Raw genomic sequence first — 26,720 nt, 5'->3', positions numbered from 1 at the left:
AATGTTGTAGGCTCTCTGTTTAAATAAAACTAAGTTAAGCATAATGCTACCACAAAACTTGTGATTTTTAATTTAACTTTAAAAGTAGGCCTGTCTACCCAATTAATTGTTTTAATAAAGTTTACATTTTTTTATTTTTTATTTTGGTTTTTCGCACATTGATAAAACTAAATAGTAAATATGATATACAATTAATATTACAACAATGCGACGGGAAAAAATGACAAAATCAATTTAATGATTTAAAACATGTCAAAAGTATTAATGTTTACATAAAGATTTTAAGTATGTTATGGCATGGTCACCAAACCCAAACATTTATACTATAAATTCATTACTTAGCTAAATCAGCTGCTTTTTCTGTTTTGCTTGTGCTTGCTGTTTCAGAGTTGTCTGTACTAGTCAAATCAAAAGCTACATCCATGCTGTTTTTTTAAACAAGTGTCATTGTTTTTATCGGGACACAAGTAAAAGACTATTTTTCCAAAGGGCCTTTCCAGTTCCTCTTTATACCTTATTAAAGAAAATTTTGTATGGCTGCCTGGAATACTGTTAACTATTGTTCCATCCGGGTACAGTAGGTTATAGTCTATATGGCTGTTAAAATGTTGATCGTATGCAATTCTCTTTTTTATTGCCTCTTGTCTAATTGTACCTGAAGAACATCTCTTTTTTACTTTTAAGGGTAAAACAGAACCACGCATAATTTGAAAGTTGTTATTTATTAACCCAATGCCAATAGTTACTTCTTTATCCAACTTTAAAAACTTTTTTTTTGTTCGAAAAGACAGAGATTGACACTTGGTTGACTGTTGATTATAGTAGTCATTATATTTATAAAGCGCTTGAATTGGATAACCACAGTTTTTACAAAATCCCATTATTTTAACATAAATGATTTTTCCCTTAGGAAAGAAAAGAAAGGAAATTTTTTTAAGAAAGGAAAAAAAAGAAGGAAATTTTTTTAAGAAAGGAAAAAAAAGAAATTACAATGTATACAACTGTTAAATGAAGTTTTAGTGTGACAGACTGTCATTGTTACACAGCGTGCCTGGTAATTACCAATTTTTTTATAAATATTTATTTATTCTCGATGTGGGTTCTAGACCTAAATATAGAGTACCATCATTTAACACGACCTGGTCTCGAGTTGACTTTGGCAGTTTAGAACATTATAGATTATTTTGCCTAATAATTAAGCTGCTAATTTAGTGTTGGCTCAGCAGGAGTTCATACTGTTTATAGCGTCGAACCCAGAACCTCATGCCAAGCCAAGTGTTCTGACCACTACACCAGTCTGCCAGTGCGATTTAGATTGATAATTACAAAACTAGGAATAAGCAAGCAAAATATACTAAGTACCAGATTAAATAAACTAGTTTTAACCTTACAAGTTTGACATTTATTAAACAAATATTCTTTTTAACTCGAAAGTAAGAGAAGGCTAATCGCTAACTGGAGTATCTTAGCACAAGGCTAGTAAAGTTGAGCCTTTGCAAAGGTAAAACGCCATGAAAATATATTTGCGGTTCTTGAAAACTTATTTTCAGTTTTTGAAAACTTATTTTCGGTTTTTGAAAACTTATTTTCGGTTTACGTAAAACTTATTTTCGGTTTTTAAAAAATTATTTTTGGTTTTCGAAAACTTATTTTCGATTTTTGAAAACTTATTTTCGGTTTACGTAAAACTTATTTTCAGTTTTTGAAAACTTATTTTCGGTTTTTGAAAACTTATTTTCGGTTTACGTAAAACTTGATTTTGGTTTTTGAAAACTTATTTTCGGTTTTTGAAAACTTATTTGCAGTTTTTGGAAACTTATTTTCGGTTTACGTAAAACTTATTTGCGGTTTTTGAAAACTTATTTTCGTTTTTTATTATTTTTTTGGTTTGCCCTTCTGGGCCACCGTAGTATACGTTTAATAATTGCATAGAACAATGGCAGTTAAAACGTTAAAGGGCCTGCGACATGTTTTTTGTGTTTTTAGTTTAAGTAATATATTTTGGTCTAAAAATGTTAACTGATTTTTTCTCAATTTAAAAAAAATAAATTTAAATTTTTTTGAAAATCTAATATTAGAGTTTTGTAATTATGTTTCGAAATCTTAGATTTTAAAACATATTGTTATTGTCATTATATTTATTATTATTATGGTTCGAAATCTTAGATTTCGAAACATATTGTTTTTGTCATTATGGTTCGAAATCTTAGATTTCGAAACATATTGTTATTGTCAGTAAATTTTAGTATGTTGTTTATAATAACATTGTGTTCCAATCCTCCTATTCTCAAAATTTAATTATTATTAATTACTAGTTGCTTGTTTATTTATTAAAATTTAAAGATCGTTATTAATTTTTCAAATCTTGGTCAATTGTATATTATGATATTGGTAACTCAAAAATGTATTAAAATTTTTATTTTTATTACTAATTACCAAGTAATAGGTGTTTGTTTATTAAAATTTAAAAAATTGTTATTATTTTTTTAAATCCTGGTCAATCGTATATTATGATATGAGTTACAAATAAACGAATTAAAGTATTACTTTTTGTATGTTTATTATATTTAAATGCTTGTTTATTTAATAAAAATTAAGGATTGTTATTTAAGCGCGGAACAAGGAAAAAAAATTAATTTTTTAGTCTAATAATTAAAAAAAGGTATACGTAATATTTGATTAATTAGTTCAGTTAATATTTTTAATTAAGTAATGTTTGTGTATAAATTTATTTACAATAAAGATTTATTTTAAAAATAATCAAATATTTTCGAACAATTTTTTATTTATCAAATAAATCTAGTTGTCATTATGGTTCGAAATCTTAGATTTTAATTTTTTTTTTTAATTTTAATTTTTAATCACTAAATACTAATTAATAAGTGTTTGTTTATTTAAATTTAAAGGTTGTTGTTAATTTTTTAAATTTTTGTCAATTGTATCTTATGATATTAGTAACTCATAAATAAATTTAAATTTAAATTTTTGACAATAATTACTAATAAATAGGTGTTTGTTTATTTAAATTTAATGATCGTTATTAAGTTTTCAAATTTTGGTCAGTTATATATCATAATATTAATAACTCGAAAATGGATTAAAAATTTAATTTTTGTTTGTTTATTACATTTAAATTCTAGTTTGTTTATTAAAAATAAAAGTTTGATATTAGGCATTTAAAATTTAATATAATGTATATCCTGATATTAACAACATATAACTGGGTTAAAAAATTAATTTTATTTGTACAATATATTTAAATGCTTGTTTGTTTATTAAAAATCAAAGATATGTAATATTCTTAGTTAAGGTGTATGCATAATTTTTTTTATTTCTAAAAAATTATGCTAAAAATAATCCAATAATTTCGAACCATATTTTATTTATCAAATAAATCTAGTTATATTTATTATTATTATGGTTCGAAATCTTAGATTTCGAAACACATTGTTATTGTCATTATATTTATTATTATTGTGGTTCGAAATCTTAGATTTCGAAATATATTGTTATTGTCAGTTTTATTATGGTTCGAAATCTTAGATTTCGAAACATATTGTTATTGTCATTATGGTTCGAAATCTTAGATTTAAAACTAAAAGTTCTAAATTTTTAGTATGTTTGTTATTATCCCAACGAATCGCAAACCTCCTATTTACGACATTTAATTTACACTAATTACGAATTAATAGGTGTTTGTTTATTAAAATTTAAAAGTTGTTATTAATTTTTTAAATCATGGTCAATTGTATATTATGATATTACTAACTCAAAAATAAATTAAAATTTTTATTTTTATTACTAATTACTTAATAATAGGTGTTTGTTTATTAAAATTTAAAGGTTGTTATTAATTTTTTAAATCTTGGTCAATTGTATATTATGATATTACTAACTCAAAAATAAATTAAAATTTTTATTTTTATTACTAATTACTTAATAATAGGTGTTTGTTTATTAAAATTTAAAGGTTGTTATTAATTTTTAAAATTTTTGTCAATTGTATACCATGATATTAGTAACTCAAAAACGAATTAAATTTTAAATTTTGTCACTAATTACTAATTAATAGGTGTTTGTTTATTTAAATTTAAAGATTGTTATTAGGTTTTAAAATTTTGGTCGGTTTTATCTTATAATATTTATAATTCGAAAATGAATTAAAAAATAATTCTTGTTTGTTTTTTTATATTTAATTGCTGGTTTGTTCATTAAAAATTAAAGTTCGACATTAAGCATTAAAAATTGGGTATGATGTATTTTATAATATAAGTAATTAAAAAACATATTAGAAAAATAATTTTCGTTTATTTATCATATTTAAATGCTTGTTTATTTAATAAAAATCAATTTTCAGAATTTAAAATTTACTATAATTTATATCCTTATATCACCAACTTAAAACTGGGTTAAATATTAGTTTTTGTTTGTATTATATATATAAATGCTTGTTTGTTTATTAAAAATCAAAGGTTTGTAATATTCTTAGGTAATGTTTATGCATATCTTTTTTTATTTATAAAAATTTATGTTAAAAATAATCAAATAATTTCGAACCATATTTTATTTATCAAATGAATCTAGATATATTTATTATTGTTTTTATTCTTATTTGACCGAATTTTGAGGGACGATAACTTTTGTTCTTTAAAATTAAAAATTCTAAATTTTCAGTATGTTTGTTATTATTATCCCAACGAATCGCAAACCTCCTATTTACGACATTTAAATATCACTAATTACTAATTAATAGGTGTTTAGTTATTAAAATTTAAAGATTGTTATTAATTTTTTAAATCTTGGTCAATTGTATATCATGATATTACTAATTATGGTTCGAAATCTTAGATTTCGAAACATATTGTTATTGTCATTATATTTATTATTATTATGGTTCGAAATCTTAGATTTCGAAACATATTGTTATTGTCATTATACTTATTATTATTATTATTATTATTTTTATTATTATTTTTATTCTTTCTAGTCCCAATTTTAAAAGAAGATATCTTTAGTTCCTTAGAATTTAAAAACCTAAAATTTTAGTATGTTGTTTATTATCAGATTATGTTTTCATTCACCTATTTACAACATTTAATTATCACTAATTACTAATTAATAAGTGTTTATTTATTAAAATTTAAAGGTTGTTATTAATTTTTTAAATCTTGGTCAATTGTATATCATGATATTGGTAACTCAAAAACAAATTAAAATTTCAATTTTTATCACTAATTACTAATTAATAGGTGTATATTTATAATAATTTAAAGGTTGTTATTAACTTTTTAAATTTTGGTCAATTGTATATCATGATATTAGTAACTCAAAAACGAATTAAAATTTTTATTTTTATTACTAATTACTAATTAATAAGGGTTTGTTTATTAAAATTTAAGGATGGTTATTAAATTTTTAAATCTTGGTCAATTGTATATCATGATATTACTAACTCAAAAATGAATTAAAATTAAAATTTTTATCACTAATTACTAATTAATGGGTGTTTGTTTATTCAAATTTAAAGATTGATATTAGGTTTTTAAATTTCTAGTACTTTAAAAGTTTTAAAATTTTAGTATGTTGTTTGTCATATTAAAGTTTTCCGATTCTCCTATTTTTAAAATTAAATTATCACTAATTACTAATTAATAGGTGTTTGTTAATTAAAATTTAGGAATCGTTATCAGGTTTTTAAATTTTGGTCAGTTATATATTAGGATATTTATAACTTAAAAATGAATTAAAAATTTAATTTTTATTACTAATTACTAATTAATAGGTGTTTGTTTATTAAAATTTAAAGATCGTTATTTATTTTTCAAATCTTGGTCAATTGTATATCATAATATTAATAACTCAAAGTTGAATTAAAATTTTAGTTTTTATCACTAATTACTAATTAATAGGTGTTTGTTTATAAAAATTTAAAATTTAGTATTATTTTTTTAAATCTTGGTCAATCGTATATTATGATATAAGTTACATAAATACGAGTTAAAAAAATAAATTTTGAATGTTTATCATATTTAAATGCTTGTTTATTCAATAAAAATTAAGAATTGTTATTTAAGCGCAGAACAAAGAAAAAAATTTAATTTTTTAGTCTAATAATTAAAAAAAGGTATACATAATACTTGATTAATTAGTTCAGTTAATATGTTTATGTATAAATTTATTTACAATAAAGATTAATTTTAAAAATAATCAAAAATTTCGAACCATTTTTTATTTATCAAATAAATCTAGTTATTTTTATTTTTCTTACTCATCCGAAGTTTGGTTCAAAATAACTTTTGATCTTGTTTATATAAAGTTATGAAATTTTAGTATTTTATTTATAATAATATTGCGTTCTAATCCTCCTATTTTCAAACTTTAATTATTACTAATTACTAATTGCTTGTTTATTTATTAAAATTTAAAGATCGTTATTAATTCTTCAAATCTTGGTCAATTGTATATCATAATATTAGTAACTCAAAACTGAATTCAAATTTTAATTTTTACCACTAATTACTAATTAATAGGTGTTTGTTTATTAAAATTTAAAGATTGTTCTTAATTTTTTAAATCTTGGTCAATTGTATATTATAATATTAATAACTCAAAAATGATTTAAAATTTTGGTTTTTATCATTAATTACTAATTAATAGGTGTTGTTTATTAAAATTTAAAGATTGTTATTTATTTTTTAAATTTTGGTTAATTGTATATCATGATATTGGTAACTCAAAAGTGAATTAAAATTTTTATTTTTATTACTAATTACCAAGTAATAGGTGTTCGTTTATTAAAATTTAAAAATTGTTATTATTTTTTTTAATCTTGGTCAATCGTATATTATAATATGATTTACATAAAAACGAGTTAAAAAATTAATTTTTGTATGTTTATCATATTTAAATGCTTGTTTATTTTATAAAAACTAAAGATTGTTAATTAAGCGCAGCCCAAAGAAAAAATTTTAATTTTTTAGTGTAATAATTAAAAAAGGTATACGTAATATTTGATTAATTAGTCCAGTTAATATTTTAATTAGGTAATGTTTGTCTATAAATTTATTTACAATAAAGATTAATTTTAAAAATAATCAAATAATTTCAAACTATTTTTTATTTATCAAATAAATCTAGTTGTTTTTATTCTTGCTAGTCCAAATTTTGGTTTAAAATAACTTTTGTTCTAGTACTTTAAAGGTTTTGAAATTTTAGTATGTTGTTTGTCATAATAAAGTTTTCTGATTCTCCTATTTTCAAAATTGAATTATCACTAATTACTAATTAATAGGTGTATGTTTATTAAAATTTAAAGATCGTTATCAGGCTTTTAAATTTTGGTCAGTTATATATTAAGATATTTATAACTTAGGAATGAATTAAAAATTTACATTTTATTACTAATTACTAATTAATAGGTGTTTGTTTATTGAAATTTAAAGATTGTTGTTAGGTTTTCAAATTTTGGTCAATTGAATATTATGATATTGGTAACTCAAAAATAAATTAAAATTTTAATTTTTATCATTAATTACCAAAGAATAAGTGATTGTTTATTAAAATTTAAAGGTTGTTTTTATTTTTTAAATCTTGGTCAATTGCATATCATAATATTAGTTAAATAAAAACAAGTTAAAAAATTAATTTTTGTATATTTTACATATTTAATAGCTTGTTTATTTAATAAAAATTAGGGAGTGTTATTAAAGCGCAGAATAATAAAAAAAATTAATTTTTTAGTCTAATAATTAAAAAAAGGTATACGTAATATTTGTTTAATTAGTTCAGGTAATATTTTTAATTAAGTAATGTTTATGCATGAATTTATTCCCAATAAAGAATAATTTTAAAAATAATCAAATAATTTCGAACCATTTTTTATTTATCAAATAAATCTAGTTTTTAAAATTGACATAGCAAAAATCCCGCGAACCGGTGTGAAAGTAATTATGACGCGTTTGCGGGCCGTTCTTAGATTTGTGCCTGGAGTTAAGTCATTATTTGGGTGTAAAAACGTTATTTATTAAATAAAAACATGTTATTCTAGCAATATTAACGGTTTTATAAATTCTACAAGTTCTAAGGGTTATTTTGACTACAATTTTCTACCAGTCCTGTTTTTCAGTTTTATTATTTTCCCGTGCCGACTTTCTCTCACACTTTTAGCCCAAAATGCTTTCTATTACCTGTTAAAAAACATTTTTGGGTTATATGTTAGATTGTAAATAACTAACATTGCCAGTATGTAATTCTAATGCTAGTTCCAATGTGCTGGGTTTCTCAAGGCAGGAGGACGCTACTTAGGTCCCAGCATACTAAGTAGCTTGGAAAGCGTTTTTTTTTGTACCTAATTTACTTAAAATTGACTCTTTTTTGGCTCAAGTGTTGATTAAAAACAGTTTTTTTTCGAGTGCAGGCGACAAGTAACCTTGCGGTTGTGATTTATGTGCATAAAACTGTTTTTGCAACACACGGAACGTATTAATATCACGTTGCTATGGACGCGAATATAGCTTTCTAAAAACTAGTTTTTATACAAGCGCTTTTTCTTAACATTATGCAGAATTTAAAGTTAACGGCAAGTAACTTAAAATTAAGCATTGGCGTACTGTTTTTTTACTTAAAATAAAAAAAAAATTTTTAAATAGTGTTGTGTTAAATGTATTGGGCATTTTGTAATACATATTAAAAAAAAATAGACTTATCCCACTCTAAGCTATCATGAAGCTATTGTTAGATGTCCTATATTTCAACTGTCCTATAATATTAAATTTGGTACAATAGATTAGAAGAATTAAAAGGGAAATAAAAGTGATAGGTAAGAATGATTGATGATTGTGCATAGACAGCATAACAAAAACTACAATAAGCATGATAACCACATGAAAACAACCACTAAAATAATATCCAACTAATAGTCACCGCAAATAATAGAATTATAAATTGAAGGTTTTATTTGTTAGATTGTAAATTCTTTTTCGTTCAACCCCAAAAATTGCAAGGCATTTTTGAACAGCAACTTTTCCTGCAAAGCAGTTTAAAATTTGATATTCAATAAAAAGTCATTGAAATAACAGACCAATGTTTTTTTATCTAACTTTTTTTTCATAAAAAAAATGACTTAAAGCCTATAATTAGAATTCCAAAACCAATTCACAAGTTGACTTTGTTTTGACTAATATCATTCTAGTATTTTGTTTTATTTATCATATGCTGATTTCTTTTTAGTTTGCTGTTACTTTGTTCATGGCATAACGTCTTATTTAAGGATGCTACAACATGGAGACAATAAAAAGTAAACTTAGCACCACTAGAGGTGAAGCCCAATATCGTTTTCTTTGTTGTTAGTACTTTTAATGTTAAAAGTCACTGTACCTTAACTTCTGGAGACAAGTCATTGGAAGATTCAATAAGATTTCCATATTTACTCTCACCAAGTGGAAAGGGATAATCCGTTCCGAGCAATATTTTATCCTATGAAATTTATAATAAAATATTAGAACAAATGTACCAAACTTCGCTCTGAATAAAGGTTGCTAAACATTTTAGCTCCACTTTATGGCACTTAACGTTACTTCAGAGTGCTAATTGTAACTTTTCTTAACTTTGGTAAAGTGTTGGTACTGTTTAGTGTATTTATCTTATTGTTGTGTAATACTGTCATGGTTATCAGTTTTAGACTGAGTAATATTTGACTGTATTAGCTTACTTATGTTTACCCTGGATTAAATTTAAAAAATACTCTGTCAAATAAGTGTATATATATAACATATATTTTTGTATGCTTAATTTTTAGCCCTGTAAAATAAATAAAACTGCTGTTTGTGGTGCGCGGATAAAAATAGCATTGGCGAATATTAGTTTAAGAGACCATGTCATGACATTTAAAATCTTGACCTTAGGGCAAGCTTTCAACTTGGTGTATTAATAACAAAACACACTACACAAAAATATTTTTAGAAGTAGGGGGAATTTTATTTATTTAACTTTTCTGTTATTTTTATTACTTTTTCTGTTAAAAAATTATTTTTACCTCTCCAATTACGTTCACTAAAAATGTCAGAGCGCGACTATCGTGCACCAAACTGTCTGTGTAAAATGTTCCGATTTGTTGTTTTGGTGGCACAATTGTCTTAGTGGCACACAGATCAGGCCGACAGTGAAAGGCCTTTTCCATTCTTCCAAGGGTAAAAGGAAAAGCCCCTCCACCATGAGCAAAACAAACCTAAAAACATTAAGAGCACCTGCTTGAAATAAAAGGCAAAAGTAACAAAAAATTTATTTAAATTAATTTGAATCATTTAAACTTTAATTTCTCAAACAAACCCTTACTAATTCCCTCTCTTACTTTATGGTCCTCACTAATTCTTTCTTATACTTTAGGGTCCTTGCTGTTTCTCTTATGCTTTATGGTTTAAGCCTAATCTCTCTTGTGCTTTACGACTTTACCAGTTCTCACTTGTACTTCACAGCTCTTGTTTTTGTAGGAACTGCAAATGATAAGTGATCTAAATATTTGATTTTACACCCAAGTTTTTTTTATAATTTAACGCAAAATTACCTTTAGTTTGGGATATTTAATAAGCACACCACCAAATAACATGCTCTGTATTGCATGTGCTGTCTCACCAGGCATTCCTAAAAAAGTAATATCATAAATTAGGTAAAGACTTAATTATTTAAAATTATTTGCAATCTTAATATTGCTTTTTTGTTAAAAAAAAGTGTATTGTGCGATTATGAAGTATGTGCGATTATGAAGTATATATCTAAACAAGTGTTACAACAAAACAGATAAAGGACAGAATACTCTTTTTTATTTTTTGGAATTATGTCAATTTTTATTCAAATCTTTAAATGTTTTTATTGTTTTTTTTTATATTTGGTTATCAAAAAATATATTAAAATAAAATTGTACCAAAATATTTAAACACTGGGCCAACATTAGTGCTGGTTTATTTAAATTAAGTTTAAGCATACTGTTTGCCAGTTTAAATTGTCATGATATTTAATTGTCATTTCTGTATGACAGCTCAAGTAAACATAAAATTAAAAACATTTCATTCAAATATTTCCTTTGGTTTAAAAAATTTGTAAATAAAAACATTCGATTTCAATTTAAAAAAAAAATACTGTGTTGGTACTTCTATTGTATGCTACTTTTTATCTGATAGTTTGGTATAATCTTTTGGTTAAATTTGGAGTAGGAATATTGTATTATAAAGCATTATGGTTATTGTATATATGTATTGTGTTTAACCTGATTCTATTTGACTAAGGTAGATAAATGTACTAAAACTGTGATTACATGATAAAATTAAGTGATTTTATAACAGAACCCGTTACAATATACCTTGTCTGCTAAAAAGTTATTAGGTTGTGTTAGGGTGAAAAAAATGTGTTACCCACAGTCCATGGTACCCAGAATTCTTCCAATCTTCCACCTCTTGGCATATCCCAAGGATGGACAAAGACAGAACATTGCAGTTCCTCGGCCGCCTAAAACAAAAGATTTTAAAATTAATAGTACTGAAAAAATCTTATTTCAAGATCTGTCAAAAATTCTTTGTTTATATTTGTTGATGTCCCCCTTACCTCAAGTTAACTTTAACGGTTTAGGATGTTTTACTTTATTAATTGCTTGATATTTAAACTGCTAGTTGGTTTTGGCTTAGCAGGAGTTTTTTACGGTTTATAGTTTTTTACTAAAGGGTGATACAGCATAAAAGCAGTAGAGATTAAACCCAAGACCTTTCGTAGTTAAGCCAAGTGTTCTGATCCCTACACCACACAGCTTCGGTAGACTTTTGCTGCTGTCGATTTATTATTAAAAAGTAATTTTTACCAAAAACTAAAACTTTTAGACCTTCCAAAATATTTCAAGTTCCTCGTGATTTAAATTCCACTCATTGATGTGACTTCCAATTTGAACTCCAGGAAAACCTAGTTCCCTTACGCATCTTCTCATTTCTTGTACTGCCAGACTCGGAGCTTGCATAGGTAATGTTCCGAGGCCAACGAAGCGCTTAGGATGTCTGTACAAATAATTTTTTGAATTTAAATACCATCTTTTCCTTTTCCAATTCGGTAATTAGCAAATTAGGTAACAACAAAAATAACGAGGTGGAAGACTTTGTAATATTGGACAACTAGCTTACAACTAATTTAAATGAAGAAACTAAAAAAATAAAACCACATGCCAAATGGAACTTTATTATTACACCAAATGGAATCTTAATGAGATCTAACATTTGACAAAAATTGGCAAAGATCAATTGATAAGGCCTGCAGCCATTATTTATGAAGTTAACTATGGGATGTGGTTTAAATAGAAAGGGGCAAAGAAAAAAAAGGGCTAACTAACATACTTAAAAAACAACTAATTAATATATGTATTTATTTTTATTTATATGTCTTTGTACATAAATATATTTTAATATATTTATATGGGTGGTCAGACATTTAAACCCCTTTTACATTAACACCTTACATTTGAACCCCTTCATCCGCACCCTATATTTAAAAATTTTATGTATTACTAAAACTTTTGCAAAATTTCTTTTTTATAAACTTGCTTTAAAAAATGTTTAAGTAAACTTTTTTTATTGACTGATAGCTCAACGCAAACTTTGTTATTGCCGAATTTGGCTTGGAGTTAGTTAGAAACTGTTGTATTGAAGTTTAAAACTTAGGCTTATGATTTTTAGTTACATTTTTTAACACAGTGTATACAGTTATATGCATTTAGCTATAATTTGCAGTTTTCCTGTAAGCCGGCAGGCAGTGTAGTGTTATGGTACAAACACTTGCTACACCACATGAGGTTGTGGGGCAATCCTTATTGCTCTCATGCTGTAGTGCCCTTAGGGAAAGGGGGCACTATAAACGATATAAACTTCTGCTTAGCCAGTACTTATTAAGAAGCCTAATTATAATGCAATTATATTCTTTAATATCCCCAACTGGCACGAGCAACCCGAGACTGGGTAGGAGTAACTGTTGTTACTATATGTTTAGGTCTCGCATTCGACCTTTCCACATTGAGAATAAAAATAAACAAAAAAAATTTCAAACTTATACATGTCAATCAACTAATAAATAAGAAAAACCTACAATAAGGGATTAAGGAAAAAATAAATCAGTTGGCATCAACTTTAAAATCCCTATACCCAAGTACTATTCTTTTAAACATTTTATCCTAAAACTTTACCCAAATTATTAAAGAAAATATAATGATTACTCTGACTTTAAAGTACTCTTCACTAAAGCAAACTTTACTTACTCTTTTATAACATCTCTTAAATCATTGTTGAGAATTTGGCACAAGTCCAAAGTATCTTTTTCTTTTGCCCAATAACTAAACATCACCGGCACAGTGGACAACACTTGTATATCAACCCCTACATAAAACAACATATGTGTTACAATCTTTTTTTGTGGATATCTTTATCCTTGATGTGAAAAGGTCGAAAGCAAGACCTAAACATAGAGTAACATCTGTTACTCCGACCCAGCCTCGAGTGGCTTTAGCAGTTTGGTATTTTATAGAAAATATAATTGCCCGGTAGGTATGCTGCTGATTAAGAGCTGGCTTAGCAGAGGTTCATACTGTTTATAGCGCCTAACACCTTTCTCAAATGCGCTACAGCATGAGAGCAGTGGGGATTAAACCTATGACCTCATAGTGGTGTAGCAAGTGTTCTTACCACTACACCACGCTGCCGGTGTTTCTATAGTTCTTTTTAAGTGGCTACCAATAATATAAACCCCTGCTGAGCCAAAAGTCAAAACAGCAGTTTAACTATTGGTCAATTATAATGTGCAATATCCTAAACTGCCAAAGTCAACTTAAGAATAGTTAGGGTAACTAATGTTACTTTATGTTTCTGTAAAGTCAGGATTCCAAGGATAACAAAATCTTAAAATGAATAAATAGCTTACTGTTAAATATATATATACTGGAAAAAACATAATATTAATAAATATTTTTTGGTAAGTGGTAATGTATTACAAATAATTTAAAAAATCTATAACTTACCATTTTCATCCATATCTTTTAATCTGGCTTCAGCTCTCCAACTATTTGGTTCGATTACTCGGAAATGTTCCCCGTCCTTTCTCAATTCACCTTTTCCCTTTAAAATTTAAAATCATTCTTATATTTAAAATAGCTTTCCTTTTTGTAAAGTATGCTGGCTTGTCTGTGTAGCTTATATAAATAATACAGAAAATTCTTTTTTTATTTTATCTCAATCTCAAATGACCCTCGTTTTTCGGGATATTTTAACCTTTTGATATTAAACAAATATAATTTGACGATAAAATTAGGACTTCACAAAAGTAAGCTTAAGTTGTGTTTAACTAAAAAAGCTATGACATTAAGATGAAAGCCCAGGACATAAATTGGTGAAATACAGTCATAAAATTAAAAGCATGATGTAAAATTAATGGTGTAGGCTATTTAATAAACAAAGTTTTTAAAAGTTGACTTACACACTCAAGTGGGTGAAGTTGAATAAATCCTCCATATCCGTATCTCTTAAAAAAACACAAGAGATAACATTAAAAAAATATTAGACTAATTGGTGTGATGTTACATTTGGCTTCACACCATAAGGTCCTCAGTTTGATTATAACTTTTTTATGTTGTAGGGTATTAAAATTTCAAAACAAGTGTATACATACTATATATATGGGTAATTTATTTTTAAAGGTTAATATATATAAACTTTGTTTTTAGACAAAAATAACCCTATAAAATAGTTACAGCCAACCACAGAAATATAAATTTAGAAACTGTGTCATAGTTAAAATTATGAAAATGTGAAAAAAAAATAAACAAAAATTACAACTTTAATCATTTTTGTAATATTTTATTAATTTTACCGATAATTTATAAAATGTAAAAATTTTTGATTGCCAACTAAAGTCAAATTTTAAACATATTGAAAAGTAAAAGGATTTAAGAAGAATATATAAGGCTATATTGACACAATAAAAACACACACAAAAATCAATGTAGTTGTTTGGTTTGGTGACCGACCATGCCATAACATACATAATCTTTATGTAAACATTAATATTTTTGGCATGTTTTAAATTATTAATTTGATTTTGTCATTCTTTCTCATCGCATTGTTGTAATATTAATTGTATATCGTATTTATTATTTACTTTCATAAATGTGTAAAAAACCAAAAAAAAATTATAATTTTTTAATAAACTGAACTACATATGTATAAATAAAGCAAGGTTAAATTAATAAAATTTACGATATAAAACCTACTGGTATATAATATATTCTGACATTGAATTTGTGATTTTTTTAACAAAAAAAATTACAAAACGTATAAATAAAAAAACATATATACCTCTTTTAAATCTGGCCATGACTTTGGCAAAATGTGATTATGAATATCGATTTTCATGTTATCATGTATTTAACTAATGTTTTGCTACAATCCTAACATTTAATTAAATCTTCCAAAATCTGGCAGGTTGCCACATGTACACACACACAATCCTTATTTTCACTTGATTAACCACGCATGGAAATTGAGGCATCAGCAAAATACAGGGAAAAAACAACACTTTAAGCATCGTGTCGGCATACTAATATGTGTTTCCAACTTAAACAAGTCTTATTTTAGTTTGAGAAAACATTTTTCTAAAGTTAATAAAAACAATGTAATAAATAAATTCTTATGCATAGCTTTATTAAAGTAAGTAAAAATGTAAAATTTAAAGTTTTTGTTTACACAACTTTGACTGTACATAAATTTTTAAAATAAATAAATGGAAACATGGTCTGCATTGTAACGTGCTTTTTATGTTTGTTTACATACTGACACAGTCACGTTATTGACTATTTTTAGCGAAAATCAGTTTTTGGTTAGAGGCAAGGTGGACAGGACAGGGTTTTATATAGGGCACCCCGGTTTTTAAAATAACAACTTTTTCAATATTTTTAACATGTCGGCAAGGTAAGTTAAAGAAATTATATATATTTAAAGTCTCCTTTTAAATAAAAGTTGGTATTATCAAATAATAATAATAATATGGCTGTCTGGCTGTAGCCTGTATGGTTTAGTTGGTATTGGTAGTGCTTGATTTTCCTCATCAATATCATACAGACGTAAAGTTCTTGGTTTGATTCTCACTGCATTCATAATTGTATTGCTAGTAATGGTTAAATAAGACTCTATGAAAGTATGAGCTTTTGCTTAGCCAAAAAATAGTCTGCAGAAGAATTATTGTGCAAATATAATATTTAGAGGACTAATTATTGCTTAACTATAATATATCAATAAAAAAAAGTCTTAAGACTTGACCGACTTTTGTTAATCCTCTTAAGTAATTTTTTTATCTTAAGGTTTAATAAATGCATAAAAAATTTAAATACACAATTAAAAATGATTTTTTAGTGAAGTTTGTCGTGTTCCCATAGCATCAGTGAAAAGTTTTGTAAAAAGATGTATAGTTGCTGGCGGAGGTTCAAGTGATCATGCACAAGACATGGCAGATCTTCTGGCTGCTGCAGATCACAGGGGACATTTTAGTCATGGGTTAAACAGACTGGGTAAATGGAACTAAATTTTTGTGCAATATTGAATGTGCTACTGCCAAACTTGGTATCAACAACCGGCAGCGTGGTGTAGTGGTAAGAACACTTGCTATACCACACATCAGGTCGTGTGTTCAATCCCTACTGATCTCTTGCTGAGCCAGCACTTAATCAGCAGCATAAAATACTGTGCAATTATAATCTTTAATATCCCAAACTGCCACAGGCAACTCGAGACTGGGTCGGGGTAAGCCGCGCATTCGATTTTCCTACATCGAAGGTAAAGATATACAAAAAAAAACACATGACTGTATGGTGTCATTGGTTTAATTCTTACTGTAAAACAACATTTTTTGTATATTCTTTATCTAGATGTGAAAAAAGTCGACTTAGCACTATTAGTGAAAATTAGAATTGATTTAGAGCTTTTGTATTGTAAATCTAAGTGTTCTCACCACAACACCATGTTTTCTGTTTAAACAAAGTCGACAACATAATTGTTCTTTACGTGTTTTTTTTTGCAAAGTTTGTCAATCAATACCGAAAAACATTTTTTGGGTCTTATTTAATGGATTGTAATTTTGATTTTTTTTGGTAAGGTTTTTTTAGGAATTTATTTTGCCCCCTTTTGAAAATTACATTTAACTAGTTGTCATCAAACGATTTAATAAAATTTTTTAAATTATAAGAATAAATGATTTATTAATAAGTATCTTAATTAATTAACAGAGGCATATTGGCTTATTGATTAGCATCTTAGTTAATTAACAGGGGTTAGTCATCTGTAGTGATTAGCAGACATTGCTTTACAACACGAGATCATTGGTTTAATTTTTACTGCTCTTGTGATGTAATATCCTTTAAGAGGCTTTAATTGATGTCTTGATTAAAAAATTGATGTCGTATTAAATTTATTCGGCAAAATGCTTATTAATATCCCAAATTGCCAAAGCCAACTCAAGATGTGGTTGGGGTACTAAATGTTACTTAAAGTATTGGCCATAAAGTCAGCCTTCTCACATCTAAAAAAAATATTTTACAAAAGTTTAATGTTAACATGGTTTAAAATTATCAACATAAGACCATTTAAGAGAACCAAAAAATTTAGGAAAATTATGTTTATCAACTTTTTTTGTTACAGGAATGTACGTAAATGATTTAAAAACTGGGATTACTGTAAAAGAGGGAAATCCAAAAATAGAAAAAGAAACCGCTGCTACGGCAATGGTAGATGGATGTAACTTGCTTGGTCCCGCTGTTGGAAAATTTTGCATGAATTTAGCGATCAAAGTGGGAATTTAAAAAAACTTTAAAATCGTTTTTTTTTTAAATTATATATAAAATAAATTTCTTTTAATTACAAAACATTTTTTTGGTTTTTAAATCGTGTTTTTTTATAAAAATAAATTTTGAAAAAAAAAAAAAATTTTGTCAAAAAGTTATCTGGTAAAATGTGATAAAAAAACTTCTTAAAATTTATGTTTTTAGAAAGCCAAGGAAAGTGGGGTAGGATGGGTGGTTGCAAGACAATCTAATCACTACAGTATAGCTGGTTATTATGGTTTGATGGCAGCTGAACAAGGATTTGTTGTAAGTCAATACGCTTTTTTGTTTTATTACTTTGGATCACTTGACTTTATGGTTCTCGAACGAGCTCTCGTGATTTACGTTTCTTGCTAATTCTTCGTTGTACTTTACGATCTTTGGTCATTCTCTTTTGTTCTTTACAGATTTGTTTTTTCTCTTTTGTTCCTCGCCAACTTTCTTTTGTCTGTTATGGTCCTCATTAAATCTCACTTTTAGTTTACAGTCCTTGTTAATTCTCTGTCACTCCTTTAGGTCCTAAAAAGTTCAAGTGATTCATTTTTTCTTTTTGATCTATGCTTTCTAAACATACAGTCATAGGTGGGCACAGTTAACCCAGAAAGTAACTTCGTTAAGTGATAATTTATTGCATAGTACATTAACTTCGTTAACGTTAATGAGTTAAATTAAATGAAATGTAACGGATGAAATGTAACGTTAACCGTTAACGTTAAAATTTAAATAAAACGAACAAAGAAACGACCCCTTTTTTAAAAAAAACAGCAGTTTTTATCCTAGTTGATATTTTAACTACACGAATGTAAGTTTAAAAGACATTTTTAAAATTAAAAGAATGCCCAAATAACAGCGGCCAGATGGTAGTGGCATACATCGTTTAAAATTGAAATGATTAAACTCAATAAACGGCAAAATAAAACATTTATGGGCAATTCTCATTGGGAAAGTGTTTTTAAAAAAAAAATTAACTTAAATTATTTGTTTAATTAACTTACCTGTTTCTTTGGTTTTGATATTTAAAGTTTAAATTTAAAAAAATTTAGGCAAATCATTTTTTATAAGTGATTTTTTTTTAAATTTAAAATGTACAAATTTTTTTGCACTTTTATGGCTATTTTAAGCAATAATTTTAAGTTAATATAAAAGTTACAAAACAGATTACAACAGATTTGTAATGTGTTAGTATAAGAGGTTTAAACATATGCTTAACATAAGTTAAATGACAAATTCTATATAACAATTTAAAAATTAGCAATTTTTAAGTTTTTAACTTGTAAGAATATAGGTAATTCCGTTACCGAATTTATATAAAAAGTTTTATAACTTGAAATTTAATCAAATACAACTTTTAATATTTTTATTTCTCTGATTTTAGTTGTTAAGTACTATAAATAAAAACTAAACTTTAATGTTCCTTGTCAATTTTATCTACAATAATGGTAACGGAATTACGGGTAACGGAATTACAACATCAGAAATTTGGTAGAAATGCTTATTCTGCCTGGTTTAAGTGATTTAAAATAATATAATTATTTTTATAAGTAAAAAAATGAAATGGCATTGTAATATCATATCCATTTTTTTTAATTTTGTGAGAAGGTAGTTTTGAAATTTATAAATTAGTTTTATGGGTACATAAATTACTAAATAAAATTAAATAAAAATATTCATAGTTAACAAGTTGATTTTTAACTGATATTTGGCATATTCAAACAATATTATAAGCTATTTTACCCACCAGACTTATTGTTTTTGCATAATTATTTATTTTATTTGGGTGTAACAAATTGTTTCTGCGACATCAATTTTATTACTAATTTAGAGTTTAGCGATTTAGAATTTTAAACATGTTATGTTTGTTTGTTAATTTAATTTTTGGAGTTATGTTTGTAGTTTTTGTTAAAATGGTAGTTGGGAATTTTAAAATTTGGTTTGTTTATTTCTGTTTAAGAGTTTATTTAAAAAAAAAACCTAGTAGTTTTCAGTTTTGTAATTCCGTTACCAAGATTTTTTAAAAAATTTTTAGTTAGGTTTGTTTCTTATTTTAACAGTATCTAAAACTATTTTTTTTTAATTTTATCTGAAATTGAGTAAATTTAAGACTAAAGTTACATGCCAAAATTAGACAGTGTCTTTTTGTTACTTAAAGTGTAATTCCGTTACCAGGTTTTTTTAAGTTAATTTGTCAATAAATAAATATTTTTTAAACCCCAACTAAAAAAATTTGGTATCTTTTTATTGCTTTCAATAGGGACAATTATTTGCACATGTTTAATTTAAGTTAATTTTTATAAAATTCAGACGAATTGGGATTAAGTATTACCCAACTTTTTATATCTAATTTATTGGCGTAATTCCGTTACCAAACATTTTTCAATTTTTAAAAAGCATAGAAGTTCGAACTGAACTTCTATGCTTATAAAAATTTAGAATGGCAATATATTGGTTGTTTTAACTTAAAAAATGATTTCAATTATATTAAAAAAAAAAATTATAAGTTTGTAAACCACAGTAATTGTAATTCCGTTACCGAAGAATTGCCCTTATACTTTTATATTATCATGGTAAACTTGTAAAAAATTTTAAATTAACGGACTTAATTTAACAAAGGCACAATTTAACGAAAGTTAACAGGTCTGTTAACGACTTTTAAAGTTAACTTAAAAGTTAAATTTTATCGAAGAATTTACCTTCGTTAATTAACGATTAATACATTAACGATTTAGTGCCCACCTTTGCATACAGTAGCATTTGTTATGCTGGCTAAGTCTCTATCTTTTAATAATCAATTTTTTTTGATCATTAGCCTTCTGATTTTTTTTTAAACATAAACTAGTAAGCGCATTCAAGTTTTACATGGGTATTTACAAAATTTTGTTGCTTATTTTGTTAAACAAAGTGAATATTGGACATGTATCAAAAAAGTGTCACATGTCATGTTTTAGTAAGAACTTGGTACTTTATTACATGGAAGCAGTGGTGGTTTAACTCAGGACCTCATAAAAATTAGGGATCTTATACAATTAAATTCAACATAGTTTAAATGGGTTAATCTGGTACTTAATTTTTTTTAAATAATTGTAAAGTTGGGCATAACAAATTTAGGGTATGTCTATGACAAATACTTCTCCATTGGTGGTGGGCTCTCGAGCACGTCAATGTACCTTAGGCACAAACCCACTTGCGTTTGTGGCACCGGCGCAAAGTGGAGACATATTTGCCCTCGATATGGCCACCTCAACTGTTGCACTCGGGAAAATCGAATTGCAAAAAAGGTGAGCTAGAAAATTTGAAATTTTTTTACTATTTAAATGTTGCTAAGACAATTAAAAAAGTTGCGTTTTTTTCTTTATTACCACCACCAATGGGGCATTTTTTTTAAATTCTAAGTTTTTATATAAATTTAAAACATTTTTTTTATAAAAAAAAAGTTCTGCCACTTAGCATTTTGTAATGTTAGGGGCTTTCGTTTACCAATACAACCCCGACGACATTTACCCCAAGAAGCAAAATCCAAAACATGGGTACAAACCCGATATGCATGACTGCACCTGGCCTTGACGGGGACTCTTTTGTTTTAGACATGGCTACGACCCCAGTAGCATTCGGAAAAGTTGAAATGTGTCATAGGTTTGGTGGTGGTTATAAAATAATTTTTATTTAAACTTTTGCTAGTGTTATCTATTTTAAAATTTTAATTCTGATAATAGAATGACTTCACCTAAAAGTTGATGTTTTTTAATTATTATTCCTTTTCTCTTTTTTTTCATATCACCTTAAGGTGATAGGTTTAATTTTTTTTATTGGGCAGGGGTGTGATATTGTGAGGTGTTTAAGCTATTCATAAATGCCGTGCCCAAGGGTGAATAGTGTGGAATTGGTGCGGCTCAAACCTAAAACCTTTCGACTCATAGTCAGCTTATGACTGTTTTTAAATGTTTTTTTGTATATAAATTTATCCTTGATGTGTGAAGGTCGAATGCACGATCTAAACATAGAGTAACATCAATTCCTTCGACCCTGTCTTAAGTTGCAGTTTGTCATGCTGCTAATTAAGTGCTAGCTCAGCGGGAGTTAATACCATTTTAAGCGCCCTACTCAAGGGCACTACAGCATGAGAGCAGTAAGGATTAAACCCACGAACTTATGTGGTGTAGCAAGTGTTCTTACCACTACACCATGCTGCCCGAGTTAAAAACAAATAAAAATAAGTACATTTTTTCTAATCAATGTCTGCTTAGGCTACCGTAATATACATTTCCATTTTTTTTGTAATTATTTAGCTTTGAAGTGGAAAGGCCGACGTAACGGCATTACCATGGAGTAATATTATGTAACCTGGCCCAGTCTTAAGTTGCCTTTTCCAATTTTAAATAAACTGATTTAGTTGCTGATAAGTTTGGTAAGACCGGCAGAATGGTGTAGATTTAAAAAAAAATTTTACACTACATAAGGTTGTTGGTTTTATACCAACTGCTCGCATGAATAAGACGAGTGAGGTGCTTTAAGCGGTATAAACTCTTGCTACGCAAGCACTTAATCAGCGGCGTAATTATCGGACAATTATATTCTATAATATCCAAAAATGCCAAAGGCAGCTCGAGACTAGGTTGCAGTAACTGATGTTACTTTATGTTTAAGTCGAGTGTTCAACCTTCCCACATCGAAGATAAACCCACATACAAAAAAATTTAGTATTCATACTTTTTTCATTAAACTTGTTATTTTGGTTTTTGTTTTTTAACTTTAGAAAGGGAGAACAAATGCCAAGTGGTTGGGGTGCAGATAAGGAGGGTAGGGTAACGAACACCCCATCTGAATGTCTCGAGGGGGGCGGATTGTTGCCATTGGGGGGAGCTGAGAATACGGGAGGTTATAAAGGTAATTAAAAAAATTTTTTAGTCAAGTAGTGTGGTTAAGCGGTCATGGCAACAAACTACGAGCCGAAAGAGGTTCGGGTTCTAACTGCACCATTGCCACACTATTCTTTCTTGAGCCTGGCGTTTACGGACACTTCAAACAAGTCGCAATATCATACCCCTACTCTAAAAGTACAAAACCTATCACCTTAAGGTGATATGGAAAAATATAAATAAAAAAAGTAAAAATAATTTTTTTTTAGGTAGTCACAAACAAAATAGCTTTTTATAAATTTTGATTGTCTTAGGGTATGGCTTAGCAATGATGGTTGAAATAATGTGTGGAATAATGGCTGGGGCACATTATGGTCCCAATGTAAGAAAATGGGGCACTACGGAAAGAATAGCGGATTTGGTAAGAAAATTTTTTTATTAATGTTCTGTTTGCTATCAAAAGATTTTTAAAGGCATTTTGGCTTATGAATTTTTATCTTTGCTTAAATGTCCTTGAAGACAATTTAAAAAACAAAATGGTTAGTGGAAATCACAGACATTGGCCTAGCCTAAAGTATAAACACAAGTAGCTAACACGTGACCAGAAGTAAAACTGAAAGATCCAAATAGGTCTTAAAAATGAATTACAGCTACAGGTATAGGAAAAAACACAAATTTCTTACCTTACGAAAATTTCGTAGAAAACTAAAAATTGTACCAGAATTCTATTTTACTAATATTTTACCATTTTTAGAGGCAATTTATTTTTGTAGTTTTGTTTTTAAAAAAGAGATGCGATTAAAATAAAAGTAAAAATGAGAAAAAAAATTTAAATAATACTCAGGGCATGCGGCAATTTATTCAAGAAAATAAAATTGTCTTTTTTTATTAAAAATTTGTGCGTATAAAAGTGTCAAAATATTAGTAAAATGTTATTCTGGTTAAAGTTCCCATTTAAGAAATTTTTGTAAATCAAAATATTAGTGTTTTTTCCTATACCTGTAATGCATTTTTAAGACCCATTTTTGCCTTTATGAATCAGAAAAATGTCGTAACAATGCAAATAATTTACCCACTTAATGCCATAAATGGCAGTTTTTATATTTTAAATTTCTTTAAATTGGAACATACATCTATATAGATATAACGCCCACTAAGTTTTATTTTATATAGATTGATAGTAGATAGAAAATACTATCGCATCTTTGTAAATTAGTTACAAAATCTGATAAAAACTTTTTTTTGACTGGATTTTTATTTATCCTGAATTGGAAGTGCTTTCTTAAGAGCCTGAACATGGGGTAATATTTTAGTCTTGGGTTAACTTTTGATTATTTACAGGGTCAGTGTTTTATTGCTGTTGACCCTGGTGTTTTCTGCCCCGGGTTTGAAGCTCGGCTACAGGACTTGATGGACATCCACCGAAATCTCACCCCTTCGGATCCTGAGAATCTTGTCATGGTGGCCGGTGACCCGGAACGAAATCACATCAAGAAATGTGAAGAGCTTGGGGGAATTCCCTATCACAAAAATGTTGTGGAACACATGGTATGTCTTGTTTTGATTATTTTTCTTTCTAATAAAAAAGTTGATTTTAGTTGTTACAACTGTAACAGTGTACACTCGTTGCTATCTCCAATCTAGTTACTTTTGTTACCTCTTATCGAGTTTATTTTGTTACCCCCAACCCAGTTTATTTTTATACTCCCAACCAATACCTTTGTTACCCTTAACTCAGTTTATTTTGTTACCTTTGACCCAGTACATTTTATTACCCTTAACCCACTACTTTTGTTCCCCTAACCCAGTTTATTTTTTACCCCTAACCCAGTACCTTTGTTACTTCTAACCCAGTTTATTTTATTACCTATAACCCAGTAGCTTTGTTACCTCAAACTTAGTTTTCCGTTACCCCTAACTGAGTTCATTTTATAACCCCTAACCCAGTACTTTTCTTACCCCTAACCTAGTTTATTTAGTTACCCTTTGACCCAGTACACTTTATTACCCTTGACCTAGAACCTTTGTTCCCCTAACCCAGTTTATTTTTGACTCTTAACCCAGTACCTTTGCTAATCCTAACCCAGTTTATTTTGTTACTTCCAACTCAGTTTATTTTATTACCCATATCCCAGTTACTCTGTTACCCCGAACTCAGTTTATTTTGTTACCTCCAACTCAGTTCCTTTTTTTACTCTTAACCCAGTACCTTTGTTACCCCTAACCCAGTTTATTTTGTTACCTTTAACTCATTTTATTTTATTACCCAAAACCCAGTAATTGTGTTGCCCCTAACCAAGTTCTTTTGTTACCCTTGACCCAGTACTTATATTACCCCTATTCCAGTACCTTTGTTACTTCGTACTCAGTTTATTTAAATATTCCTAACCAAGTTACTTTTTTTTACTCCTAATCCAGTTTATTTTATTACTCCTAACCCAAATTATTTTATTACCCCTAATCCAGTACTTTTGTTACCTCTTACCCAGTTTATTTAGTTACCCCAAACTCAGTTACTTCTGTTACACCCAACCCAATAACTTTTGTTATCCCAATCCAGTAAGGGTTTTGGATTTTATTAAGCATATCGCTAGAAAATTAAACTTGTGATTGATATTGGGCTCAGCAAAAGTTTGTTTTGTTTATAGACCTTTAGCTAAGGGTACTAAGACATGAAAGCAGTAGGAATTAAACCCTTGATTACATGTTGTAAGGCCAAGTGTTTTTAAAACTACTAAATTCACCCATAATATCAGTAACAGGACAGTAGTCAAAATGGGTTTATGGCTAGACTTCTATAAATCTTTTTTCTTAATGTTACAGGATCAATTCCGAGACCTAAACATAGAGTTACATGAGTTACTCCTAGTTTTGAGTTGCCTTTAGCAGTTTACGATAATATAGATTATAATTGCCTAGTAATTATGCTGCTGATTAAGTGCTGGCTCAGCAGGAGTTTAAACTTTTTATAGCGCTTTACTGAAGGGCGCTAGAGCATGAAAGCAATGGGGATTGAACCCATGACCTCATTGTGTTGTAGTAAGTGTTCTTACCACTACATCATGCAGTTTTAACGCTTGCTATTTGTATGCTTTTTTATAGAATGACATAGCTAAAGATTTAAACGTTGAAAAAATGGATACTCTGGACTGAAAATTACGTTAAAATCAATTCAAGCTTTAATTCGCATTTTTTTAATTATGTGCACTTTTTGTGATAATTAATTTTTGAAAACTGACACGCTGTGTGCCTTAGTGGTAATTTCACGCGCTTTGTTTTTTTAATATTTTTGATATATTAATAATCTGTAAAATGATCACCATAGTAATTAACTTAAAATTTTGTAATTTTTTTTTCTTTTGCATATGCAATTTAATGGTGGGACGATATTGCAGAATTTTAATACCGTGTTGATATTACTACGTGTGTTAAATTTGTTGTGACTTAAGCCTGCATTTTGTGCTGCTTGTTAAAAAAATCAACTTTGGCACAATTTGATAGCATTGGGCCTAAAGAGTGTTTTAACTTTTTTTCTGAGATTGCTGGCAAAAGATAGCCAAAAAATAGTTTTTTTTCTACTTCAAAACAGATTAAAATTGAATGAAAAGTTGATTACTGTCATATTACCAAAACCATAACGCAAAAAAACCTAACTGACAATAAAACTTTTTCTACCAATTTCCTTATATACCTACCCTTTATCTGGGAAATATTTTAATTAAATTTCGGTAAAACTTGTTTTCAAAATTTTCATTTTCTGTAACATGGGCAAATAATATAAAAAATAGCCTTTATGATTTTTTTGGTCTAATATTAAAGAAAAATTAAATGTATTTTATACTAATTATGGTTCCTTTTAATTTTAACCCATTTTTTCATAGCATTTTAGTTTCCACGGCATGCAATTATTAAATAAAAAGAATGAACTTGTATATTTGTATTCATTTTGCTTATTTATTTTACAATTTTCTAAAAAATAA

The 26,720-nt window shown here is 27.4% G+C and overlaps 2 protein-coding genes across 4 annotated transcripts; one reads left to right on the top strand and one right to left on the bottom strand.

Annotated features, from left to right (window-relative positions):
- Positions 1–8,645: 8,645 nt before the first annotated feature.
- LOC145759065 (2-amino-3-carboxymuconate-6-semialdehyde decarboxylase-like) lies at positions 8,646–15,554 on the bottom strand. Its single transcript, XM_082572798.1, has 10 exons — positions 15,372–15,554; positions 14,494–14,538; positions 14,039–14,135; positions 13,283–13,400; positions 11,867–12,035; positions 11,406–11,499; positions 10,562–10,638; positions 10,034–10,225; positions 9,376–9,474; positions 8,646–9,025 (listed from the first exon to the last, which is right to left on the bottom strand). Exons 1-10 carry the CDS (start codon positions 15,426–15,428, stop codon positions 8,960–8,962), a joined length of 1,014 nt encoding a protein of 337 aa, XP_082428924.1. The 5' UTR covers positions 15,429–15,554; the 3' UTR covers positions 8,646–8,959.
- A 93-nt stretch (positions 15,555–15,647) lies between these two features.
- On the top strand, positions 15,648–26,672 carry LOC145759064 (putative oxidoreductase YjmC). Of its 3 annotated transcripts, XM_082572796.1 has the most exons (10): positions 15,648–15,722; positions 15,876–15,983; positions 16,425–16,579; positions 17,706–17,854; positions 18,053–18,154; positions 20,993–21,162; positions 22,638–22,768; positions 23,055–23,161; positions 24,082–24,288; positions 25,843–26,672. In XM_082572796.1, the coding sequence occupies exons 2-10, from the start codon at positions 15,973–15,975 to the stop codon at positions 25,891–25,893; spliced, it is 1,083 nt and encodes a 360-aa protein (XP_082428922.1). In that variant the 5' UTR covers positions 15,648–15,722; positions 15,876–15,972; the 3' UTR covers positions 25,894–26,672. The 3 variants fall into 3 exon arrangements, with proteins under 3 accessions (XP_082428922.1, XP_082428923.1, XP_082428921.1); XM_082572797.1 differs by lacking the exons at positions 15,648–15,722; positions 20,993–21,162 and adding an exon at positions 21,348–21,517 and having other exon boundaries at positions 15,843–15,983; XM_082572795.1 differs by lacking the exon at positions 15,648–15,722 and having other exon boundaries at positions 15,843–15,983.
- The last annotated feature ends 48 nt before the right edge of the window (positions 26,673–26,720 follow it).

This window comes from Corella eumyota, chromosome 7 (genome assembly GCF_963082875.1).
Source record: "Corella eumyota chromosome 7, kaCorEumy4.1, whole genome shotgun sequence".
Lineage (NCBI taxonomy): Eukaryota > Metazoa > Chordata > Ascidiacea > Phlebobranchia > Corellidae > Corella > Corella eumyota.
Note: the sequence above shows the minus strand (reverse complement) of the source record. Positions and strands in the feature narration are given on the sequence as shown.